At 44.7% G+C, this 27,070-nt stretch overlaps 1 protein-coding gene across 4 annotated transcripts; it reads right to left on the reverse strand.

The window, feature by feature from the left end:
- Positions 1-3,502: 3,502 nt before the first annotated feature.
- Positions 3,503-26,966, reverse strand: LOC147460766 (putative methyltransferase PMT4). 4 transcript variants are annotated; one of them, XM_086508472.1, is made up of 11 exons: positions 26,292-26,966; positions 25,466-25,726; positions 24,878-25,384; positions 24,668-24,794; positions 24,222-24,462; positions 23,850-24,072; positions 7,598-7,734; positions 5,597-5,692; positions 4,903-5,206; positions 4,327-4,459; positions 3,503-4,246 (listed from the first exon to the last, which is right to left on the reverse strand). In XM_086508472.1, the coding sequence occupies exons 2-11, from the start codon at positions 25,711-25,713 to the stop codon at positions 4,097-4,099; spliced, it is 2,166 nt and encodes a 721-aa protein (XP_086364598.1). In that variant the 5' UTR covers positions 25,714-25,726; positions 26,292-26,966; the 3' UTR covers positions 3,503-4,096. The 4 variants fall into 4 exon arrangements, with proteins under 4 accessions (XP_086364598.1, XP_086364597.1, XP_086364596.1 ...); XM_086508471.1 differs by having other exon boundaries at positions 24,878-25,726; positions 26,388-26,966; XM_086508470.1 differs by having other exon boundaries at positions 24,878-25,726.
- Positions 26,967-27,070: the final 104 nt, after the last annotated feature.

A 27,070-nucleotide genomic window follows, 5' to 3' on the forward strand; every position in this document is an offset into this window, starting at 1 on the left:
AGGTGATTTTTTCAAAACGTCAATTGTTGTCTTACGAGGGTCAACTTGATGAGTATAGTTCTTGATCATGATAGACTCTAAAATGCAAGTTATATTTTTAAAAGACCCTCTAACTAACATATTTAAGTATATCAAGAGGGTTTTTTTAAATAAACCGTCTACTGCAAGTAGCATTTAATTTAAATTTGTCAAAAAAGGACACTTAAAGTGTCCTGTTTTGGTACCAAACTAGTGTTAAGGCTTCCATATTGGAAGGATTTAAAAATACAACACCTCTTGGATCCCATGCACATATTCAATAATGTTGCTCACACCCTATGGGACCGCATTACAAGAAAAAGGAACTAGTCAAGTCCACCTCTTGATTCATGTAATTGAGGAGATTGCTATATGTGGAATAGTGCATGCACGATGGATGTTCTTTCTAGATAAATTTTAAAAAACTCTCAAAGATTTTGTGTGACTACGGGCCCAGCCAGAGGCATCCATGGCCGAAGGATGGATTATGTAAGAGGCATTTGTTTACATTTTAGAGTATTTGGCACAAATTGATCCCTCAATGCCTCGCATGTGGTCAAATGAGGAGGATGCAAGGATGACTTGCACTTGCCAAGGAAAAATTATTTAACATGGATATGGATATACACGAAGTGGTTAACAACTTTTGCATCCTCAATGCAAAGGTTATTGTTACCATATACATGTTGTAGTGAGATGTGTGAAGACACTCGGACTGTCGGGGCATTTTTTCCCTCTTTAGGAGGTTTTTTTCCCCGTGCATTGTATACACGCCCATCGCTCTAGGGCTATCTATCTTTCTATTGCACACTAAGTAACACACTCTCATTTGTGTGCCTTGAGCTTCCTTCGTCTTCTCCAAGATGTGTGCATTTCTCTGCAACCCTAATTCCAACAGTTATAAACAAGTGGATGGACTTGTGGACAATGGCAAAAGCAAGGTGTTTGCAAGAGAGGAAGCATGGAAGCAAGCTCATGAAGGCAAGAGGGCACCCCCAGTTCCTCGACACTTTACATGGTTCTCATATCTCATTAGTGTTGAGTGGATGGATCGTGACAGAATGACCGAAGCAAAGGCACACGAAGAGGACATCACCGACAAAGAATGGGAGTATGCATGAGGTTGCATTCCAGAGGTAGAGTGCTCATACTCTTAAACCATATTGTATAGTTTTTTCTTGATTTTATCTTTGTAAGTGATTGTATATTTTTCTATTTTATAATTCCTTTCCTTTAACTCTATGTGGTCAAAGTGTTGGTACTTTTGTACATGCCACATTGACGAGCATACCACCATGGATTGTGGCGTCGAGGGAAACTTTGACACAAATGATGATGAAGCCAAGTATTGTGGTACTATTAAAAGGATACTAAAGGGGGACAATTTTAGAACCTTTCATACCTTCATCTTCGAGTGCAAGTGATTTGCAAATGTGTCTATACGACATGAGAATGGGCTCTACATGGTGGACTCTAGTGTACATCACACGAGGAGGTATGACAGCTTAGTTTTGCCACGTAATTATGAGCACATGAGTGATTACTTTCTTTACCCTTATTTGCTTGTAACATAATAACAATGTCACTCACTTTGAACTTCACTTCTATAGGTCATTTATATCCCATCAATCCATTAAAATTTGGGTTCGTAGTTCCCATAACACCTCGAGGGAGAACCGTTATTTCCATTAATGAAGTGGAGACCATCTTGGACCCTCTCCCACCTCCTACTTTGGTGGATGGGGGGAAGAGAGAGGAGAGAGAGAGAGAGATCAATGATTCAAGTCCCAACACTGCCAATCTTAGCGAGGATGATTGCCATGATGATGATGATGATGATGATGAGATAAACAATGATGAATCCAACACGTCCACAAACGACAATTCAGTTTCTCTTTATTGATTTAGGAGCCATGGGTTTAGATTTAGATCAAGCTACTCGTAGAGATTTTCTGGAAGATGATTCATAAATATTTTGTATAGTTTATTCTATGAAAAGTTTTTGTCGTATCGCCCATTCATCGCTCTCTCTCTCTCTCTCTCTCTCTCTCTCTCTCTAATTTTGTCAAGTATGATAATTTATGTTAATCAAGTGGGTTTGATTAATATAATGAGAAAATATCTATCGTTTTTTGGTACAATTATTTGTGAAAAATAACAAATGCTTTGTAATTTTTTAAGAAAATAAAAATAAGTACTCAAATTTGCATATTTTGGCTCCAAATCATTGTGCGATAATTCTATAGGCAATAACGGCAGTTATAATTTCTCCCTTTCTCACATCCACCTTCACACATTTTTTTCAGATGTTATTCTGAAGAGTTATGGGTGCAAGTGGAGCCAATGTTTTGTGTTGTGCACAGTGCGAGAGTACTTTCGCTACTTATGACTACTTTGAAGCACTCCTTTATTGTGCTCCTTGCTCAATAACTCTTCATGACAAGAGAGCTCGCCACCACCACTACGTAAAGCCTTTCAAAAGATGCAACGAGAAGAATGCATGGATAAAGTCACTCGGGTGAAATGTGTGTGGTGTTTGAGGGAAGAAAGTGATCCTCTTCTACTTCGTGCTCGATACATGCTTACTTGTGTGAAGACCCTCTTACAAGTCCATGTCTAGTCAACTTCGTGACATGTAATATATCCTATGTGGAGTCCTAGTGCGCAGCTTACTTGGCAATCCAAGTGACATAAGCACTTATGTATGCAAAGATGCCTAGCTCTAAACTATAATCTACTCATTCCAATAATCTAATAATCATTGTATGCCTATGATATGCTCTTCTATGTATTGATTATCTAAGTGTGTGATTAGTATTCTTGGTCCCTTAAATATGCATTTAGCAAGATTGCTATTGTGGATTACCCACCATAGTCCAACAAGTGGTATTAGAGCTTACCAATGATTGGCACTTTCCGACCTGTTTTTCATTCTTGTAATAAATCTCTAATTAGTTCATATTTATCTGTGTGAATATGTCGATGGGCTAGTAGGTGATTAAAATTAATCAAGATCTCAATTATCTCATAATTAGATTCATAAATTTGTATTTTTTCAGAAAATCAGTAGCCCAATTAAATTTTCTTTTGGTACGATTAGCTTGCTTGGTTCATAGCCCTCTTTGAGAGCACGCTGCACTCTCTTGTTGAGCCCAATTCAGCCAATGGTTCACTCGAGGTAGACACAAACTCGTGAATATTAAGCTTCATAGATTTCTTTCCTCAAAACTCCATGGCATGTTATCAAGATAAAGCTCGTGGTTGTAGCTCTTTAGATTTAAGGGCACGTAAGATAGACCTCAAGGCAAAAAGCAATTTCTTTCTAGAGTTTCCAACTTTGACTTAATTAAAACGAGCCTCTTAATTAAAACTGACTTAATATTCAAAGCTTGGGATAGTATATTGTCTAAACATATTTGTCTCATTGGCCTTTTAGCACACCCGCTCATGCATTGGAAACCAACACATGCACTCTGATCTCAAGTCGTGTAATTTGTCCCTCTTTTATTTTGTTAATTATTCCTGAATATATTGGAAAGGAGACAAAATTACATTTTCACAAGGAACTCATTCCAATAGAGAGGGCATAACACATCTGAGGAGATTACAATCGAGCAAGCCCATTGCCCCATAGATATCTAGTTCGAAAAATAGATTAAAAATTCTCGTCCGCCCGGACACTTGCGAACAACTAGGCATAGGTATCTGAAACCTTTGTACTTTGCTGTTTGATGGGAACTTTGATCATACATAATTTGTGATATCTCTCCTCTTCTCTTCTCTATCTCTATATACCAAACGACGGTCAGCAGCAAAAAAACGGCTGAGATATCCCTTCAAAGATAATCAAGAGGGATAAATTTCCCTTTCAAAGACTCTCTTCTATTCATCAATGCATGAAAATAGCTACTCCAAAAGCACCTGAACACATTCTCCCTTTCTGATAAATATGTCCCTTTTATTGCTTCATGCCATACTAGCTTTGCCGATGCCTCACTAGCATATCATCAAAAGAATGGTAAAGAATGAATGGTGCAGTTGAGATGGACTTTACAGAGGAGTCGGACAAGGGTTAGTGTCAAGCCTTCCAAAAGACCTTCTGGCATACCAGTAGGCGAAGGTCATCATTACCCTCCACTTCTATGGTCCGGGCCTCCCACCTCATTTGAGCTGCTGCAATTCTTGCCTCTTCGATGAGCTCGGCACTATCTCGCAGTAGGACCCAGCCCTGCTCATTTGGATCAGAAGCTCATACTTCAAACAAACCAAGCATGCAGATCAATTAAAATTTTGTACAGGAAATTGTACCTCAGGACGCAAAATTCGATCCATCTCTAGCAACAAGCTAGGCAAATTGCATCCAGCTTTCATCACTTGTGATAGAAGCCCGATAGCATGCAGAAGATCGTACGTCCTTGGATAGGTTGGAAATGCTTCACACCTGTAGGAAAACGAAAACTCGCTGTTATAGCATGCAATTGGCAGAAGACGGGACTGCCAATACTAAAGAAAGCTCAATCTGAATAGAGCAACCTAACAGATCATCACAAGACAAACAAGGTGAAAAGTCACAATGGCCTACATGAGAGGATGAATAAGAGTGTGTATGGCCCACTACTCAAAGCCTCTCTTTATAGAAACAAGAAAACATAATTCTCACAATGGCCTACAAATACAAAAGACAATGCTTAGTTAATGCCTCTCTTCTCTCTTATAAGAAAGTTTGCCATCATTAACTTGTCATGTGGCACTTAACTACAAGTTTTATCCAACAGTACACAATTGCTCCCAAGAGTTCAATGCTTTACTAAGCCCTTATGTAGGCCCAAAATGGCATTGTGAATACATGAAACAGCATAAACAGCCACCAAGATAGACATGTACCAGTCATGTAATGTCCCAGTAAGTCCACGTTGAAAAATCATTGGTAAGGTGTTGGGACCGCTTGTTGGCACCACGTTCATCACCCACACAGATTTACCCGCTTGAAGAAGAGCAGTATTGAACCCACCATACAGTGCATTCATATCCATGACATTCCGCACGAAATTGGAGGGTGGCAAAGGATCATCTTCAGCTGGCCTCTTTGGGTGATCAGAAAAGAGAAGGGGAGTGATAATAGACCAGTAGTTCTTCACCGTCAAAAACCATGAAGTTGAATCATCTGATATCTCCTCTGGAAAAAAACCTGCAACCACATTCACCTGAGAATCTATTATTTCTGGGCCATGCAGTAGCTCAAAATTAGAGACGACCATAAGCAATTGCATGGTTGGAGAACTGAAAACTGTGGCAAGCAAGGGTTTCTGAGCATAGCAACATTTGGATCTGAATGAACACCAATGCTGTTGTTAATCCATCTATATACTTTCATTAGGTCAAACTAAAAGAGAAGCTGTAACACTTTAACACAAAACACACAATCAAGACACGTGCACATCTAACCCTATGTGCATGTGCATTGTGGACAAGCTAACCCCTATTTCTAGGGTTTAGGACACCCTAGGAAGTGTTCTGGCACCCTTGTGAGCCTGTACACAAGACATGCATGTCCAGGCACTTTAGATTAGTTGCATACCCTCTGATTGAACATGAGCACAACCAATGTTTACTAGGTGTAGACATTGGGGAGAGTTCCCATACAGTTGCATTGGTATCCAACCTAGATGTTTATCTGCATGTGAATCACCTCTTATTAGTAGTTCATCAACTAATTAATAAGTGACATTTTTGCATCATTTTAGAAATCGTGGGATTTTTAAGTTGCATTGTCCGACACAACTTTTATCCCATATATAAATGACCCTAGGGTTAACTTTTCAACCATAAGTCAGTTCCCACGGTACAAGTACCAAGTACCCGCAGTACCTCAGCACCTCTCTAGCGTTTTTGCACCAAATCAGCCAACATTTTCAGAATTCAGCCCATCGTACCAAATCAGCCAGTGTTTCCACATTTCCCATCATCAACATCGGCGATAGGAGATCAGCCCATAGCCTCCTCCCACTTCCAGATCCCATTCAACATCCTTAGCGTTTTGCATTTCCAACCCTTAGCCTCGCAGATCCAAGCATCTACCGCAAGATCCCATCAACATCTTAACACCTGGGACCATTGTATCAGCATTTGTGCAATCTAAAGCAAATACCTCTCTAGGATAGAGAGGGGGGCCCTTGGAGGGGGGTTTGGGACCCCATCTGGTGCTAGTCTTCTCTCTCTCTCTCTCTCTCTCTCTCTCTCTCTCTCTCTCTCTCTCTCTCTCTCTCTCTCATAACCTTCACACACAGTATCATTCTCTCTTTTCTCTCTAGTCTTTGCACAACTCTCATGAAGTAAAAGGAACTATCTCATTTAGTAAAAAGAATCTTGAGAGCAAGACTCCTTCGAAATCAACTCAGTTGTTTGAAAATGAGGAAAACAAAAACAAAATAGCAGTTGATTAAACAGTTAAGTAAAGATGACTTGAGCTGGGTATATTATATCAGAGAAGCTTTCTTGAATGAACTTCATACAAGACCTGACCTCACCTTTAAAGACATTGATAACAAGGGCAAAATAGTGCAAAGACTTAATTTCTACATGTCAAACTCAAGACAACAATGCAAACAGAAGACAGAAGAGCAAATTCTTAAATCCTAATACAAGGTAAACACTAAAGATTCTACAATGTAAAGACTTGGAACAAAGATTAAATGCAATCTTGGTAGCTAGAAAACTTGGAACCATAATATTGTTTTTCCAAATAGGAAGAATAAATACGATCATCACCTTTATCATGCATAGCTGGACAACAGCTATGACATCCATACTCGCATCATCAATGCTCGAGAGTAGGTGCAGGTTTGTAAAGAGTTAGTTTATGATTAGACCCCTACTCTATAAAAACGACAAACTCGCTTTCTAAACAAAGGAATACCTGAGACTTGTTATTAGAATATGGATAACGTAGACGAATCGAGGAAAAGCCAGAGAACGCCAGCGAAGTAGAGTCAGAGGTATACGCTCATGAAAGTAATTACTCACAATACAACATAGCTATCAGCTCAATCATGCATACTGCTGACAATGACAAATTCGAGGCGTTGTAATAGGTAAGCTGGTTGTTGAGTGTGCCAATCCCATTCATGCAACACTAAGAAAGTGTGTATACAGCCCAAGGATCTTGGTATAGGCAGGCATTAGCCATTATATTTTCAATGATGCAGCTGTGTAGAGAATAATTTTCACATCTTAATTCTTTACAATCAGACTTGGCCAACTCAAAATGAAAGATCAGATATAACTAGCCCATGAGCAAAATGACATGAGATAGTATGTGGTGCTTCATCACAGACATTGCAAAACATTACTTGAACATATCAGAGAAGGCTCAATGCATTAAAAAAAAAGAAATTTTCTTCAAAAGCAAGGTAGAAAAGCACTGGTTATCAATCAACGATCATTAACCATGCCACTGATCTTTTCAAGGCTCGTCAAGTTTTTTCAGGACAGAATTATTACCAAAGCCTGATTACCAAATAATTGCTTTCAACAGATTGAACAGTTTCATTTTAAGAGGGAGAGCAGAAAAAGGGAAGACCTGAGACGAGAGAATTTAGCTGCTGTGTTGGCGATGAAGATCCATCCTTGGTTGCATCGAGACAAGGGCGAAGGCTTCTATATAAAATGATATCACCGTCCCTCTCCTTGTCACAGAGACTCCAGGTTCTATTTGGCCTGTAGGTTAAAGCAATTCTATAAGGCCAACGTTCATTACAAACATGGAAAACTGTCCTTGATAACTCAAAGAAAGATCAAAACATAAACCAAGACTCCAAAGTGTGGGTTGTGTCGGTCACCTCACGGGGATGTCAGCACGCAAGGTGGTTTTATTTTTTGATATTAAGGTTTACCCTACCCCCACATCAGGGACGATATCTGGGTGAAGATGGCGGTTGTCAAGGAGGATATAACAAAGGACATGGAGGGAACTCCAGAAGCCAAACAAGCAGGATGGGTGGAAAAGGTTAGGAAATACATCCTATGAGAAGGTGAGAGAGGAGACTTAAACACAAGAACACCAAACCACCATCAAAGGAGAAAAAGAAAGACAAGCCCACTGCCGCATCATTCAAGTACAGGCATGATGGAGACACCAAATTCCACCTCCGAAAGAAATGGGAACTCCTAACTAAAATGCTTGAATGCAGGGAAGCGGGACCCCTTCCCTCACAAAAGCTTGAAGAAAAAGAATGAGAGGACAAATAAGCATTTGCCACTGAGACAGTCATATACAAGAAGTTCCAACTTCCACACAATTTGAATGATAAAATCGAAGGTGGTCAACCTCACAGGCTAGTTGGAGCAGAACAGCCAACAATGGCTGTGTTTTCATCATAAACAACCAGTTCAATCTGCGGTTTTACAGCCCGCCAGAGTAAAAGGAGTGCTGCTGCATTCTTTCAGTGTGAGCAGGAGACCGTCCGTTTGCAGCTGCAATTTCAGCCAACAGTAGGGCAAATCAGGCTGAATCAGCTGTTATATTTTTTGTGGCAAAAGACGCCCCCATACCTACATCTTGGGTAAAGAGGAGGAGGTGTTCCCTGTGAAACGGGCTTCTGTGCTATGGATCAAGCCTTGAAATTTTCATTCTTGTTGCATTTTGCCAAGCAAGCAGAGAAGTGTTGCACTGGATTGCAGATCTATTACCAAGAGAGGTCTCTGGTTCTATGGTTTTCAACCATGGAGACCACCTTGCCCATGAATGTCAGTCTTTATGCACAAGGTGGTTTTTCCGGTATTACTGACATTGGACCCCATGTTTACCCTTGGAATGTGGTGATTCAACCACTTCAATGGTCTAAGTACCTAGATCACTGGTATTGGCTAGGAAGTGTTGGTTCCTCAGATCTTAAATCAAGAGAGCTGATTTGTACTCTTCAACAGGCCAAGAGGTGCCTCAAGTAAAAGCAAACAGTTCTATTTGAAATGGTCCAATCAAAGGCTTGCAAGGGGTAGGCCTTCTTTTCTCAACAAAAAGCTTAGGGAGTTGCACCAACTTCCTTGGATGTGCAAGATGGACTAGGCAAAGGTTACCATCTTCATGATCCTTGACTACGGTGCGGGAGATTGGCTTCTGGCATTGAGATCAGGATATAAGAGCAAGCTCTCTCCACTTATCCCAGACAAGGCACGGCCAGCCTCCCACGTACGTAATTACTTACATAATCTGATCACATGCATGGGGTTCGCCTAACAGGCTTCTAAAAGCCTGGCTGGCGTTGACACAAGTTTATCTATCCTGGTAGGTTTGCAAGCATGTTTCCCACTACAGGCTAGGCTGCTGCTTGTTGTACACGACTGTTGGAGGCAGGACATTGCTGAGACCTCATGCTCTGAAAAATTCCTTGACGAACCAGTGGCGCAGACCACAAGGACAGCACAAAAGTGGATCACCATCCACATCAACAAAAACTACCCATACTGAAGATCTTGGATATCAGAAACTCAAAACCAAAACTTGCATCTAAATCTTCAAACTACAAGACAAGGAGATGAAGATACAGAGAAAAGAGGCCAACACCAACTGGCATGAAAATCCTCAAAGCAACGAGACAAGCCGATGAGCGGCACAGAGAGAGGAACACCACCTTGCAAGGAAAGACCTTTGAAGACCAGAAAAGGCCAAAAGATCTATGAGACCAGAAAATTACATCATCATCTTATGATCCACATGTCCACTATAGAAAATACAAAAGACTAAGGTAATGATGTGAGCAAAGACTCTCTCATGCACAGCTACATCATAGCGTCAATCACTTCCACTGTAAAGAGCGTTTGTCAGAAGAAGTAGAAGAAGAAGAAGATTGTTTTAACGTCGTAGGAAACTATCCCAAAAGTGAGCAACGGAAGATGGAGAGAGAAAGAGAGAGACAATGGTGATCAACACACAAGAGACAGATGGAAAAGGCTGGCAAGCCCCAATAACTCCAGATGGCAAAACTATTGTGTACAAGACAAGATGAATGGGAGAGTACACATCCCCCCCCCCCCCCTTATCTATGGAATAGGGGGAGGTAGGACAAACCAAGGAACCCAACGACCATGCACAAAAACCCATGGATATGGAAAATATGGAAAAGGACCAGAATAGGTCCGGCCGGGCAAAGTGCTGAGCAAAAACACTAAATGTGCCTGAAGATCCCTGTCCAGCACGTGTACGGGTGGCCAAACCACAACCAAGGGCCAATGCACGTGATGTGTATGAAGCCTGTAGGTAGGGTGCGAAGCATCTGGAGATGAAGAATCTAACACCCCCCTCAATAACAAATGCGGAGTCGTTGAGGAAGAAGATGCAACACGCCTAGCAAATCTGGAGTGTGAAAAGAAGAAGCGCCAGCCAACAAAACGACGAACCATCTAGGACCAATGTGATGATGACCAAAGCGAGGTCAGGCTGATCATGTCGCACAAGGAAGCAGATGGAGAGGCTAACAACAGAACAAGTCGTTGAAGAGGATATACATGAGGGAAAGATGGAAGACGGGCAAGGAGCTCATCAGTGGAAGTCAACAAAAGAGAGAGAGACGGAAGAGAGAGAACCCCCCCTGAAGCAGAGCACTCTAACACAAAAGGATAGAAGGCCAAGGTGGTAAACCGACAAACTCCAAGTCAAAAATGATCTCTATCATAAGAGAGAAGAAGGAGGTGGAGGAAATTAGAGGGGGATGCCATTGACTTGTGAAGGGCCAGAGATGGCGGTGGCAGACGTCTGCCAAGAAGGCATCCCATCCCCAGGATATGAACCCTTCTTGCGGGCCCGCCATCGTTTATAAAATTCTGTTGCATAATGACCTTTCTTTCCACAATAGGTAGAAGTAAAGTCAGGGCGAGAAGATGTACAACCAGATCCGGATTGTCCGAGAGCACTACCACCCCCACTGGATATAGAAACCAATGCAGTAGCACCCGCAAAGGCGTCTTAGGTGGCTCAGTCTTGAATGCGCGAAGCTATCTGCTGCACAACGGGTAAGAGCTCCTCCCAAGTGATAGGAGTAGGGCGCGTAGAGGTAGTAAGTGACTGGAACAAGGAATCATAGGCGTCAGGAAGCTTGAGCAGTAATCGAGTTGCTATGCCCTCAAAAGAGATCTGGTGACCGCAAGTTGCGAGCTCATCACAGAGCAGAAGCATGCGGGATATGAAGTCCTCGATAGTCGGAAATGACGAGACCTGTAAGTCCATCAAAGTCTTTTCCAAAGCGAGGATCTTTCCGGGCAGCTTCGCCTCGTACATGTTGCAGAGGAAACCCCATACTTCATGTGTAGTGAGAGCGTAAAGACGTCAACACGCTATCTGCATAGTTGATGAGTAAGAGTAAACTCTGCAATGGTTCAAATTCCACTTATCCACCATAGCCTGTGTGACCACAGCACTTGATCCGCCAGAAGCAGTACCATGAGAAGAAGTAGATGAGGAGCCAAGACGTGTAACAACAGAATAAGTGGTAGCTGATGAGGTCGATGTAGGAGCACCAGATGCAGGAGCAAGGCCAGGGGCACACGGCATTGGAAGGATGGTCGAGCCAGTCCCAAAGGTCAAACTGCATAAGCATCACCATGATCTTCATCTCCAGACAACAAAGTTGGAGCCGTCAAGCTTTTTGTCGGGAGGAAAGATGGGCATGGCTGGGAGTGTTGCCATAGGTACAGACAAAAAATCAGCAAAGAAGTCTCGTGTGTAAAATCAGAAGTAAAGGTGAGGATAGGATCAAAAAACCACGATGGATAGAACGCCAAAAGACCGCGAAGTAGAGGGTGAGTGACGGGAGAGGCAAGGGAAACCCGAAGGGATGCCGATGAAGCAAAGTCGAGGTGTTGTCCAAACCTGAAATCGCAGCAAAAGGGAACTGGAAACTTCGCGAGAAACGTTGGGGTTTGAGCAAAACGCCAAGTGATGAACACCGGATGCCGAGAAGGTAAGGTGAGGGCTGTAAATGCACCAAAACAGGCTGCAAAACAGCAAGTAAGTGATCGGGAAGATGCCGGAAAGGTCACGGGGCTGATCAACTTCCAAGTGGGAAGACCAAGGGGCAAAGAACGAGGCTCCGGCTGTCCAAGGCAGCAATAAGGAAGGGCTGAAGCAAACGAAAAAAAACACTAAACCAAAGGCTGCCTGGCTGCCAAAAACGCAATGCCAAAGGGCTCCCCTCCTGCAACAAAAACGCTAGGCCAAGTGTTGGTTGAAAAAAAACGTTGATGCAAAGGAGAGGGCAGCAAGTGGCGATGAGGTAGAGGGAGGAAGGGCGAGAGCAGAGGTATGCAGAAGAGGGTGCTCGCCACCAAAAACGCTAGGCTAGTTGTGAAAAACACAGGTCCCAAAAAACGTTGGTGGAGTTGAGGTGATTCTTTGCGATGAAATCCTCCCAAGGGTAGGCAATGGTAGATCCTCAAGCCTAGAGCTCTGATACCATGGCAAAGTGAGCAATGGAAGATGGAGGGAGAAAGAGAGAGACAATGGCGATCAACACACAAGAGACAAATGGAAAAGGTTGGCAAGCCCAAACAACCCCAGATGGCGATGAATGGGAGAGTGCAGCCCCCCCCCCCCCCCCCCCCCCCCCCCCCCCCCCCCCCCCATATATAGGAGAATACGAGGAGGTAGGGCAAACCAAGGAACCCAACGACCATGCACAAAAACCCATGAATATGAAAAAAAATAGAAAAGGACCATAATAGGTCCGGCCAGGCAAAGTGCTGAGCAAAACCCTAAATGTGTTTGAAGATCCCTGTAGCAGGTGTACGGGTGGCCAACCCACAACCAAGGGCCAGTGCACGTGATGTATGTGAAGCTTGTAGGCAGGGTGCGAAGCATCTGGAGATGAAGAATCTAGCACAACGTCATAGGAGTTGCTCTGTGCTTCTCAATAATGGCTTGGATGTGGCGATGATAGATATGCCAATGGCGTGCGAAAAGGTGCAAGGGGCTCAAGATCTACTAGTCTCTCTAGCTGAAAACTAGTGTGTCCTAGGGTCTTGCTCATAGCTATTGCTCTGGAAGAAATTGGTCACCTGCCTTTGAGTGGGTCCTCTACTAGGGCATGTAGAGCTCCGTAGTAAAGCATGTCTGTGTTGCAAAGATCCAACAAGAACAACGCAACACATCTCTAGTCAGTGTAGTCTATTACCTAGATAAAGACCCCAATCCCTCTCTGAAGAGACGATGAAATCGTCCCCATATCCCATAATATATTGGGCATCCACATATGTAATGCTCCTCTGCCTCTCACTCTCAGACACATAGTTGGCATTTTCACTGCACTCGAGTTAATGCAATGTATCTCAAGATATCAAAGTGTTATCTCAAAGTGTATCTACCGTCTCTAGACTCTATCTGCAGCTAATGGGAAGTTGTCCTATGACACCATGCGAAGGTGTGAATCCATGTAGTATCTTGGTCGTAAAATAAATCCATCCCCCAACCTCGGATAAGGAGTCATCCATGTCCTCACTATATCAATCTATGTGAGATCATGTCTCATAATCTTGTTAATCTCTAGACGTGTAAATGTGAGCGATGGTGTGTCCATGCAGTACTAAAAGGGTGGCAATCTATCCAGAGTCCAGGGTGACATCAGTGCATACCAACATCTAGAGTCTTGTCAGGTGACACATCCAACCATACGTGTCCGTGGACAAGCTACAGCATGACCAGGGTTCAATTCAATCAAGTCAGTCTAGAATAGGAAGTGATATGGCACTTTTGTGAGTCTGTTCGCAGACCGTGCATGTCCAGACACCTAGATTAGATGCATATCCTCTGGTTGCACACAACAGGATCATCAGCATTCCCATCAGATTCCATCAGGATCATTTTCCAGTGCACAAAACCTATTTTCCCTATTTTTGACATTTTTCACTTATTATTTTTAAGTGACTTTTGTTGGGAACTAGGTAGGGCAATTTGCATAAGTTAATATATAAGCAAACCCTAGTGCTAGCATTTCTGGCAGAAGAGCAAGGAGAACACAGGCACAAGTTGCAGCAGGTTCCTCCCTCTCTCTCTCAAGCAAGACATTGGAGACCCTGGCGTTTTCAGCCTTGACAGCCTGGCATTGTTCAGCAGAAGTCCCCGCGTTTGAAGGCCCCAAATTCCAGCATTTTCAACAGCCAGCAGCCCCTCGCATCAGCATTTTCATAGACAGCATGCAGCGTTTTCCACAACCAACAGGCAGCGTTTCCAAGCAGCAGAATCAGCGTTTTTACAAGCAAGCCAAACCAGTGTTTCAGCCCCATCAGGCCAGCGTTTTCAGCAAGTAAATTCAGCAAATAAAACAGCAGCAAGACAGCGTTTTTATGCAAGCAAATTCAGCAATTTGAAGACCTGCAAATCAGCGTTTTTATCGCAGCAGTGCAGCAATAGGTTCAGCAGATAAGGAACAGCCTGTAGATAGCAGCTACAGCCAGCCGTCCTCGCCGTTCTCGTCGTCGCCGTCATCACCAAGCCTAGATCCTCATTGCATCCTAGTCCACAAATTGCATCAGCATCTTGTACCAGATTGTGCAATCAATAGCGTGGACCTCTCTCACCATCGAGAGAGGGGCACTTGGAGGAGGGTTTGACAACCTGTTGGTGTCGTATTCTTCTCTCTCTCTCTCTCAGTTTCAGCACCTTCACGTACAGTGTCTATTCACTTTGTTTTGTGATCACTTGCACTCTCTCATTAAGGGAACGGAAGGCTCTCCCTTCCGTAAGTAAAAAGGAACCTTGAGCACGATCGGATCACTCATCTTGAGAAAGAACAACATTCACTTCCGTTGCACCTTACAAGTCTCCCCGTGGAGATAAATAGTGCACATGGTTAAGCGATCCTGAATGGAATCGGGAGATTTCCTGAGTTGAGTAGATTCACTTGTTTCTTCCATTGTCATGGAGTTAGTATAGTGGATTATGTCATGACTACACCCACTTTCATTCCATGTATTGATGATTTTGTGGTGAGCCCTAGGCCAATTGGGGTGGTACTAGATCGTGTTGTCCTGCCTTTTTCGCTTATGTTCTCTTACAGTATAGTTGCACTGTCGTAAGCACCCACACTCACTCGCAATACATTTAGGAGGGAGACAGACTATGTCTATATTGATAAGATATACATGCATCTCTGCATGGAGGATTCAGGGGGCCCTCTTCATGAGCTCACACAGGTTTTGACAAACATATATCAACTATTCTTGAGCCAAGACTCAAGTGAGGCTTGAAGATTGATTCGTGACAACTCCCCAGCACCAACTATTATATCTACACACATATGGGTTGAGTAAGCTACTTCTCTCTACATGGCCCCGGACCAGCAGTTATTACCATATTCACCAAAAGCATGCTTACGCACTTGTGCTTTCTTTATTGTGGAGATGGTAAAGAAGGCTATTGATAGGATTAAGACTCGGAGAGCAAATGACCATGATGGCTTGGTAGCTGAGCATTTCATGCGAAGGATCTTTGGCTGATATTCTTGTATTGATGTTTAATAGAGCTATGTGTGAGGATTTCCCCGAGACTTGGAGCATGTCCAAGATTGTACCTATTTCAAATTCGGGCACCCTAATTTTCCTGGGAATTACCCGCACTATCATGATTGGACACACACTAAACATATTATATGCATCCATCGTTGAGCATGAGCTGAGCATAAGAGCAGAAAGAGAGGCCATCCGAGCACCAAGCCAAGCTGGTTTCAAGAGGGGTTTCACTACCCTAGATTACATTCTCACACTATGAGCTATTATTAAGGAGGGTAGATTTCATGGGAGGAGAATTTATAGTAGCTTTGTGGATTTCCACAAAGCTTTTGATACAGTCCTAGGGGTGGATTGATGCCTAGAATACAGGAGCTAGAAGTGCCCAATACAGCTCATATGGGGGATCATGGCCTTGTATAGGACAAGTGCGTACACTCCAGGGGATGTCAGAGATTATTTACTCCGCCATTGGGGAAAACAAGGCTGCCCATTATCCCCCACTCTTTTTGGCATGTATGAGGATAAGGCTTCAGACTACATAGAGAGAGGGGGGGGAAGAGGAGCACAGTTGGCAAGGACATGGATACTCTTATTGTTGTAAGCTTGTATGCAAATGATATTGTGCTTATTTCAAATTTACCTGAGGGGATGCAACGCCATCTTGATGCTTTACACACATTTACGCAAGATACCGGTATGCTTGTTAACTTTGGAAAGACCAAGGCTATGGTATTCAATCTACAACGCAATGGGTTAGGCAATCAGCACCCAGTACATATGGACAAGACAGAGTGACGTATACGAATACGTACACTTACCTTGGGGTGATTTTCTCCATGAGGAGAGCGGCAAAGACTAGACTAACTAGAGCATACGCAGCTTTGGGAGGTTTGGAGAGGATGTGTTCACAGATTCAATTCAAGGAGCCTTGCACCAAAGTATGGCTTTTTTACACTATGGTTGCCTCAGCTATGCTATATGGTGTGAAGATATGGGGACCCTCAATAGATCATCATAGTCGTCAGCATGGAGGTACAGATTGGTGGGGAGACATGGAGACACCACTTGTGTCCAAGATCAGTGGCATTTCTCCGTCGCCAGAGATCGTGTGGATTTACAAAGCACTGTATTCCCTAATGCTGTCCGGTACTTCCGCAGCCCACCTCTTCTCGGCCATTCCCTTGCTACATCGAGTGCTCCCATTGTTGTCTATCATCTCATCTGTGTTTTCAGCACTGCTTTACGCAATGGATCAGCTACGTTTTTGCAGCTAGATCTGCGTTTTTGCAGCCAGCTTTCAGCCATTGATTCCTCTCACATGGGGAGTGGAAATACACCCCTTGGTGGCCATCAGAAACCCCTCATCGAAACAGATCCAAAGGTGCATCAAATCAGCCTTGGAGCTAGTTCATCTCAAAGAGTTACCGCGATGACTTTCCCTATCTAGTCGGTAGAATCTACAGAGGTATTGCATGTGTGTACATTCCAATTACGCAAGCAAAAGCAAATACAACATTGGCAACGATGTGGGGGGCCCTTGAAAGGGTTGGTTGAGACCCCATCGAGTCTCTCTCTCTCTCTCTCTCTCTCTCTCTCTCTCTCTCTCTCTCTCTCTCTCTCTCTCTCTCTCTCTCTCTCTCTCTGTGCTGCCCCCGCTCCTGCTCTCGCGCTCCCTCCTGCTCCCGCTCGCCCTGCATGCACTGCTCTGCCCGCACGCACTTCCCCACTCCCTGCTGCTCCCTCCCGCTCGTGCTGCTGTGCCCTGCCCCTGCCCCCGCTCCCTGGCGCTCTCCCCGCAACTCCCCAACCTAGCGAAAGTTTGCGTAGAGAGAGAAAGGGGGGGGGGGGGGGACTTCCGTAGAGAGAGAAGTAGAAAAGCATAGAGAGAGAAAGAGAGGATTTTTCAAGCGTAGAGAGAGAGAGAGAGAGAGAGAGAGAGAGAGAGGTGAGAAGCGTAGAGAGAGAAGGTTTGCGAGCGTAGAGAGAGAAAGAGAGACTTAGCCGCGTAGAGAGAGAGAGAGAGAGAGAGAGAGAGAGAGAGAAAAAAAAATCCCTCTACCGCTCTTGTGGGGGCCTTCCGACCATGAGGAAGCAAAATGGCAAAGATGACCCGGTGGAGGATGCCATCCAAAAATGCAAAGAAGAACTGAGCGAGTCCATCAGCATGATCAACCGCCACCTCCTAGGTACTATCAACATACTCGACACGCGCATGGCAGCATAGGAAAGCGCAATACATACACTCGAGGATCGCGTGAAGGCTCAAGATGAGGAAATCGCACTACTCAAGAAAGAGCTTGCAGAGGTGCGATCACAAAATGTCCTCGAAGAGGGAGAGCTTCAACACTCAATAATTGAAGAGCTTAACACGATTAAGGAACAAGTGCGGGCCATCAAAGAAGGTGGGGAGCAACAAAAAGAAATGACGACCTCGTGGGTAGATGTCATCACAAAGACCCAACAAAAAGCAAAAAAGGCCGAAAAATGGATCGAGATTGTCAAGAAAGGGAAAGCAAGGAAATAACCCCCACCCCCACACCAACCATCATCAACTTGACACTAGAAGAGGAGCAAAGAAGACGTGTGCGGGCCTTACACGTAAGGATATGTGGCCTCAGAGACCAAGATAATGTGGAGGAAGAGGTGAAAGAACTCATGACTCTGGTGGGGGTCAACGAGCAGACACATACGAGGGCCTGGAGAGTGGGCACAAAGAAAAGCGGAAGCAACAGGGAAACCTCGAAGGAAAGGGCACTCATTCTCCGCTTCCCCTCCATGGAAGCGACGAAGGATTTCTTGAAGAAGAGACCGACTCTAAAGAAGATTGGCATCTTTCTTGGAGATGATTTCACCCTCTCGCAGATTGCTCATATGCAAGAAGTAATGCCAAAAATTAGAGCAGCAAGGCAAAATGGGAAGATTGCTTTTTACAGAGATGGAAAAGTGGTGATATTGGAGCGACGTCCCGCATGACGGTGCGAGACCTATGGGACCACACTAAAGATGGCAACCTGGAATTGTAACAGTTCACTTCGTCTTGATGTAGGGGCCTTTGAGGATAGCTTCACAGGGGGAGACATCATCTTCTACTCTGAGACGCATCAAGCCCCTGGGCAATCCATTCCACAGGTGAGCGGATATAGATGGGAGACAGCCAGCAGACAAGAGACCAGATCGGAGCATCGAGGACGAGGCTTAGGGGGAGTGGCAGTTCTATTTAGGGAGGAGTTGCAGCCATTGATATATATATAGCGCGCAAGGATGAGCATGCTAGGTACATGTGGGTGAGGCTCAGGGCAGAGACGGGCAGATACCTCTACATTGCTATTTGTTACTTTCCTCCTAGTGCGTCAGTATATGCATCACCTAGGGGACAATCCCCCTTTGCTATTTTGGATAATGACATATGGGAGTTTTCTAAGGATGGTGACATTATCATACTAGGGGATTTCAATGCTAGGACTGCCCACCACCAGACAATATTTTATGATACTTCTGAGGAAATGCTTAGGGAGCTGGACGATACAGAGATGGGTCTATCCAGATTATCACAAGATGAGGAATACACGGAATATGCAGATACTTGATAGATATGGGAACCGCACATAGATTGGCCATTTTGAATGGCCTACAAAGATTTTCGACAGCTGGAGGTTTTACTTGCTTTCCACACCGACATGGTGCCAGCACAGTGGATTATGTTATGTCCGAACCAGGTCTCATTCCATTCTTTCAAGATTTCATGGTGGGCACTAGGCCAGTTGGAGCAGCAATTGATCATGCTATCTTGTCCTTCACCCTGACGTTTCAGTTCACCACAGCTCCATTAGGAGAGGTCCCTACACACATCCGGTATACCTTCATGAGGGAGATGGACTCTGTGTATGGATGAGATATACAGGAAGCTATGCACCCAGGAGCCAGGACGGCACTAGATGAACTCACTCAGATACTGACAGAGACGCTCCATGATGCAGCATCATAAGCATACCCCCACAACCAGCCTACACGAAGACGATTTGGAAAAATGCCCCAGAACAATTGATATGATGAGGAGTGTAGAGAGATGAGGATCAAGTTACAGAGAAAAGTAATAATGGGTATTACCACACATAGACAGTCACAGATTATCTTTCGCCGCCTAGTATTTATCCCGGTTAGAGTAAGATCTGTATCAGTTATTTATAAGTCGGGACTCAGGCGAAGCATGGAGGCTATTCCACGAACATTCACCACCACCAACGGTCACCTCCACTGAGACATGGGGGGAATATGCCACATCTCTCTACACAGCATCAGGACAACCACCTCTACCGGACCCACTTGAGACATGCCCGGAGACATGTTCTCTTTTTACTGCCGAGAGGGTAAGGAAAGCTATTGACAGGATGAAGACAAGGAGAGCACATGATCATGATGGTCTGGTAGCAGAGCACTTCATCCATGCCAGGAATATGCTCGCAGAGCTCCTGGCTATGATGTTTAATCGAGCCATGTATGAAGGCTTCCCTGAGACTTGGAGTATGTCCACGATTGTGCCTTATTTTCAAGTTAGGAGATCCCATGATTCCCGAGAATTTCGCACCATCATGGTTGGTCACACATTAGCTAGGCTATATGCATCCATTCTTGAACAAGAGCTGAGTAGATGGGCAGAGCGAGAGGCATTAGACACCAGGGCAAGCAGGTTTCGGGAGAGGTTTCTCCAATCTTGACCAGATTTTGACACTCAGAGCTATTATTGAGGAGGGTAGACACCATGGCAAGAGGATCTATTGTAGCTTTGTGGATTTCCGCAAAGCTTTCGACACAATGCCGAGAGCCAAACTCATACGCAGATTACAAGACATGGGTGTGCCTACAGAGCTGATTTGGGGGATTCTGGCTCTATACAGGACAGTGATGGGGCGGGTACGCACCACTGAGGGAATGTCGGACATGGTCCTCTCCAATATTGGAGTAAAGCAGGGATGCCCCCTATCCCCGACTCTTTTTGGGATGTATGTGGATGAGTTTTCGGACCATGTAGAGCGTCACGGGGACAGGGGGGCTCAGCTAGCAGGGACATGGATTCCGCTGTTACTATATGCTGATGATATTGTGTTGATTTCTGACTCACCAGAGCGAATGCAGCGTCACTTGGATGCTCTGCATACATTTGCTCGTGACAGTGGATTGTCTGTCAATCTGGGGAAAACCAAGGTTATGGTGTTCAACACCACATCACAGTGGGTCAAGAGGTCGGCACCCACATTTATGTATAGCCAGGAGACGATGGAGTACACAGATGCATATACTTATCTTGGGGTAGTCTTCGGTGGACCGATGTTTTCACTAAGGAGAGCATCAGAGACTAAACTGACGAGAGGATATGCAACTTTGGGAGGACTAGAGAGGATGTGTTCGCAGGTTCAGTTTCAAGAACCGCGAACAAAGCTTTGGCTTTTTGACACTCTAGTGACTCCAGCTATGCTCTATGGAGTTCAAGTATGGGGACCCTCAGTAGACCACCATGGGAGATCTGGCAACATAGATGGATGGAGATGTATGGAGAGGCCTCTGGTCTCTATAATCGCTCGGAAGATTCGGGCTAAGGCCTCAGTACCACATGAGATTATCTGAGCCGAGCTAGCGCCCCCCCCCCCCCTCCCCCTCGTGGTGGAGGTGTTGATGAGATCAGTTTCTTTTATGCACGGTCTATGGGATCTCCACATGGACAAATATGCTCGGCTTGCCTTGGAGTCATCTCGACAACTAGCTCTACAAGGCGATACAGCATGTTGGTATGGACAGATGACAGCATGGTTTCAGTCGCATGGTCTCAAGATGGATAGATTACTTCCGCTTCAATACTCCCTAGATGCACCCTCCCTGTCTCTCAGACGGACAGAGATCACCAAACTCATACGTCACGATATGATTCAGCCAGCACATGGATACAGCCGACACAGGAGTTGGGCACGAAGATGGCCTTCAACAGAGAGCATCTTCTCCAACTCACGGAGGACGGCTTTGTGACTAGGCCTGCATACATGGACACACACTTATCTCATGGGATAAGATGCGCTATTGGACAGATACACACATCCTCACATTAGCTCCAAATCGAGACTAGCGATTTCGAGGGGTGCCGGCAGGAGCTAGGATATGTCACCTATGCAACTTAGAGCCAAAGACAGAGCTGCACTACACATGTCACTGCCCGGCATACTATGAGATACGCGGCCACTTCCACTGCTTGTTCAAAGAAGGGTTCGGACCTTTTTCTAGAGTCATGAGATACAAGGATCAGAGGTGTCTCGGATTATTCCTGCTAGAGCTGTGCAAACTTAGGGAGAGCTTGCTGAGAACATCAGAGGAAAGACAATCTCAGAGACGAATCACAGAATTCTTTACACCAGCCAGAGGAGAGCCAACGGAGCAGTCATTACAGAAAATCTCAGAGCCTATTCATACTAGAGGTACACTACTTGATCGAGCCACGAAACTTGGCAGATCCAAACGTCCACGACCTCGGGGGGTCTCCCACTACCGACGAAGGCTGCAACAGAAGATACAAATCACTCTAGCTCGACATGCAAGAAGCCCAACCAGAGTACTAACCATGGAGGAGGTCGATGAGATCTGACAGCGACCAATGAGAAATTTCATCTGAACCCACAAATCCCCCCCCCCCCCCCCCCCTCCCCAATTTCCTTTCTCCTTAGCGTCTTAGTGTTAGTTCTTTGTAACTTTGTAATTTCCGTACTCAGACGTGGTATCAGATTAACCAATTGTAGCTTTTTGGTTTCATAGGTCATTTTGGCCTTTTGAAGACGTTAATATAACATTTCATTTCATTTCATTTCTCTGTCTCTCTCTCTGGAAATAACTCTCTCTCTCTCTCTCTCTCTCTCTCTCTCTCTCTCTCTCTCTCTCTCTCTCTCTCTCTCTCTCTCAGGAAATCAAAGAAACCATCTCCATGCTAAGTAGCAATCATTAATGCAAGGAAAGAAGTGAAGATTTGCGGGAAGTGTGAAGTCTAGATCTTGTCACCATTTCAATTCCGTTGTTCCTCTCTCTCTCTCTCTCTCTCTCTCTCTCTCTCTCTCGGAATAATCATTCGTGCTAAGTAGCACACATTCAAGCAAGGAAAGAAGTAAATATTTGTGGAAGTGTAAAGTCTAGATCTTGTCACCATTTCAATTGTGCAGTATAGCTGATAGGTCCATGCCAATCTTTGTCAGCTAGAATCTCTATGTTGTGCTCTCTCAGTTATCTTTGTGTTTCCGTCTAGACTCTAATCCCTCGCCGAAAGTGATTACATCTCTCCTCAAAGTACAAAATGCCAATCAGCAAGAATAGCATGCTCCATCTCTAGCATGCAAGTAGCAATCCCTCGCCGGATCCCATATTCACTACCAATGAGAGCCGCATCTAGCAATAAGGCCTCTAACCATCCACATAGAGAAGAGGCTGGCCCATTATCCAACTTGGAACAATCAACGTGAGTCCCTTACATGGCTGCAGCGCACATTATCCAACCTAGCACAATCAATGTGAGTCGCCTTTCTGAGTTGCCTCTCAATCTCCTCCACACAACAAGGTCTCTATCGTATCAATGCAAGACGCATAGTCAACTATATCCACAACAGGCAACGCAAGAAAGAGACATACGAGGTATGTCCAATGGTGCATCAGATGAAATGGACGAAATGAACCATATCATTGGATGCAAAGAGCCTCCACTGTCCAAAGAGCCAAACCGAGAAGCTACACAACATAATGCATGACACAAAGATTTCTTCTGAGGCTCCGCCTCAGGAAACAAGCCTCAAACTATGAGATCTTGGAAAGCAATGCCTTGCTCTACATCTCTGGGTCGATAATGCTAGTCCACCCTCTCTTGGGGTGAAATGATAGTGCGCCAGTGAGCTCTTGGCCGCGTATGTTTAGAGCCATTAGAACCACCCCCAGAAAAGTAGCGCACTACGCATCGCAACAGGGACATGTGAAGAGTCCAACAAAACGTTGAACCGGTTTAGAACCCTTGACACCCTAATGATATATAAGGCCTTTATGCTAGCAAAACAATTACAACATAAACCTGAAGCCTGAACACCCTTAATAGAGAGGCCTTTGTGCACTACTTCTCAAATGAGACATAAACGAACCCTGACCGGTCATGATGAAAGCACCTCGCCAAGCTACCCAGGACATCCGAGACGAAGTAAGTTGATGCGTCAAGCAAAACAGACATTCATAGTATGCTGCAAGCACTATGTTGAAAGTATTGTTCTCAACCATTGACAAGTTCACTGTTCTCCAAAAGAAAGAGTCGGGATTGTTACACTTACCAAGCAAAGCACTTGCGATCAGCACTCTTCCTCCAGATAAAGACTTGGTCTTTAGTTGGGAGCGAAGCCCAGCACATGCTTTTAGCTGCTTCAGTTATGCTTCCTAGTACCCTCTCAGAAGTAAGTTCTGCAGGGGCATCAGAATGGCTTATTGTTGGCATTGTCCAGACAAAATATCCATCCCCTTTCAGTAACCTGTCTACCTCCAAAAGAAGCAAGCCATCTGCAATTAACAAACATGTCCATCATTCAGACTACCAGAACTTAGATAGCAATACAACCAGTGACCTATGCACACAATTACAGAACTTCTATGCACAATGCCCTTTGAATAAAATAGGAAAATTGCAATAAGAAGAACCCAAAACCTGCCTTTTTGGCTCCAATCGATTCCACAATTAGCACACTGAATCATGTCGAATGATGATGCTGGATATGGCAACTCCCTTGTCACAAGGGATCCTATCATAGCTGGCAGGCCTCTGTCAAGAGCTATTTGAACATGGCTGTTTTGAGTCTCATAATGTGCTATGCAAACTGCCTTTACATCCCTAGAAAGCAGATGAGCCACAAAAGCACCATAACTGCAACCAATGTCCAGAACTGTTCGGACCTACAAAAACTTCCATGAATGCTCAACAAGTGCACTAACAAATATAAAGCTTAGATCCACAAAACATATTTGCCTCATTTAGATACTAAAACAGCCAGCATGAGGCCTTAAATAATCATACTTCATAACCGAATGCTTACATCTCTATCTTCCATTTACTGAAATAGAATAACACGTGCTCAAGCTTTAGAGTAAAAATACTTACCCCAATTTTACTGAAAGAACTGTCATCTTGGATTCCCAATATGTCTGCAATCTTTCGAAAATGCATTTCTGCACTACCATTTCCTCCACTTTCAAAGGTCAAGAGATGCTCCTCACTCGACATTATCCTACAACTCACGCAAGATCCCAGGTTAAAAGTACATTCTGTAAGGGAAAACTGTCATGAAGTTCACCGTTAGCTGCTCACTACCTCTCTGTCCTAAACTCCTTAAATTCATGTGCCCCCTTTGAATTTTGAAGCCACACATTCGTCCTTGAGTGAGGCCACTGAAGAGGCAGTGTGTAATTCTTTGGAGGCCGAATCAAGCAAAGTGTTCTGCTGTCTGAGAGCTCACAATGCCTATCCAAGTCACCACTAGACCTGGCCCGTGCAGCTGCCGATGCATTGTAGCAGGGCACGTGGTGCTCCATATCCTTTGGACAGATGGTGAGTTCTTTCGGATGAACTGCACCAAGGCCAAAAACACCACCACTTGTGAGATCAAGGGAGGAGAAATCCTCCTGAAGCTTTCTGTAAGAGCTGTAGATAAGCCTGGATGCAGGATTTGAAGAGTAGCCTGTACTCGTTGAGCCAAGCACGGCAACCAAAACAAAAATACTGATAAAGGAAAGCATAACTATTCTTGCAAGTGGTGCTGCCAGAACTTTCTTGCTTTGAGCTGAAGCAGGGTGGCCAAGAGTCGTAGAGTTCGACTGACTGGAGTAAAAGGAAAAAGATGAAGCATCTGGCAGTTGTGTGAAGAAGCCCTTATAATTGTGAGGTCCATTAAGTAAAGACCTGAGAGATGAGTTGCCGTCTGGCATGTCAGCGCTCCTAAATCCAAATTCAGCTTCCTTTTGCTGAAGCTTCAAAGGCGAGGTAAGACCCCTCCTCAGAACTCCAGACAGTAAAATCAATAACGAAAGTTTTCCATGATTCTCTCCTTCCTCCTCGTCTGCATCCAGTTTTACATGAGCCTCATTGTGAGACCATCCATCCTCTACCAAGCGAGTTGTCGACGATCCCCGTTGAAGGAGCCGTGTCATTCTTTGTTTCACCCTGTGAGAATAGACAGGTATTTAGGTAAGTTATCTGCAGCGAAGCGCATTGAAGACACTCTTATCTCAACTGATGGCGAGAAGAGAGGATTGGAAGGCAATGCAGTGCACCTAACGCTAAAGTGGTTTCACTTCAAAGGGTCGGATACAGTTGAGACTATCGAGCCGATCAATATATTAAACACGAAAGCCACCGAGGAAGCATAAAGCCTAAAGGGGATACAATTGTGTGCATTGTATACATTGCACGCAAGTAAAGTAGTAGCATAAAAACGGTCGCAGAACAAGGAAACGGCAAGAAGAAGGCAAATGGAAAGTGTTTCTTGAAAGGAATAAACAGCGAGCAAAATGTCGGAGCAACAATGAAGAAGATAGGACAGCCTAGAGGCTAGGAGGCTAGCAAGCCGCGCAGAATAGTGGAACTGTGGAAGTGCCGGCCGAAGCCTTGTCCTCACGCAGAAAGCTCCCACCTATAACTAGACTTGCGTAAGCAGAGCCCACCTATTAATCGAACGACTTCTGAGCTACGACGCAAATCTCAGATGGCTAAATCAAGAAATGCACACCTGTTTGCTTGCGTGAGCTCGATCCATCATGTAGATGCGACCGAAGAAAAACAAATTGATCCAGCGAGAGAGATGGCAAAAAGAGCAGCAACAAACCCGATTCTTCGAGCTGACGCCCTACATGCTACAGCTGTAGCTCTCCAATGATCCTGCGAAACTCACGGGAATCCAGATTTCATCTCGTAGTCGCAAGTTCTCAGCTGACAGAAAGCTTCACGAACGACGAGAAATGCGTCTCGAGAGTCGAAACACGGCTTCAAAACAACTTAACTTAGGCACTTGGATAAAGGAAGCAGCAGCAGATATAGAGTTAGGCGAATCAGTGGCAGTAGTTGAGCAATGAGAACAACCCCAGCATGCACCTGATGAATGGGGTGCCCGTTAAGGTGTGAGTGCTGCAGAATGTACGATAAAGGAGGCTGAATCAGCAGATCTGCAGCAGGTAAGACCGTGAGAGCGCGGGGGGGAGGAGGCACAGAAAACGAAGGGAGAAAAGCGATGGGACGAGCAGGTTGCTTGGGGAAGCTCAAAGGCTATGGCGGATTGAGCCACAGAAGAGACACAAGCTTGCTTCTGGGCGGGACTTTTACAGAAGGAAAGCTGCGAGTGTCCACTGACGAGTAGAGAAGTGTTGTTGTTTGTGAGAGGGAGAGAGGACAATAACTGCGCAGTGGCTGGGCCAGCTCTTCGTTTGGTGTATTATAATGTGTGTAGCGCATAAGCAGCATTTCATTGTGGCGTGACCGTCAGCTTGTCGTCAAATTTACCGAGGGAGGGGT

Source organism: Adiantum capillus-veneris, chromosome 3 (assembly GCF_014529385.1).
Source record: "Adiantum capillus-veneris isolate H3 chromosome 3, ASM1452938v2, whole genome shotgun sequence".
Taxonomy (NCBI): Eukaryota; Viridiplantae; Streptophyta; class Polypodiopsida; order Polypodiales; family Pteridaceae; genus Adiantum; species Adiantum capillus-veneris.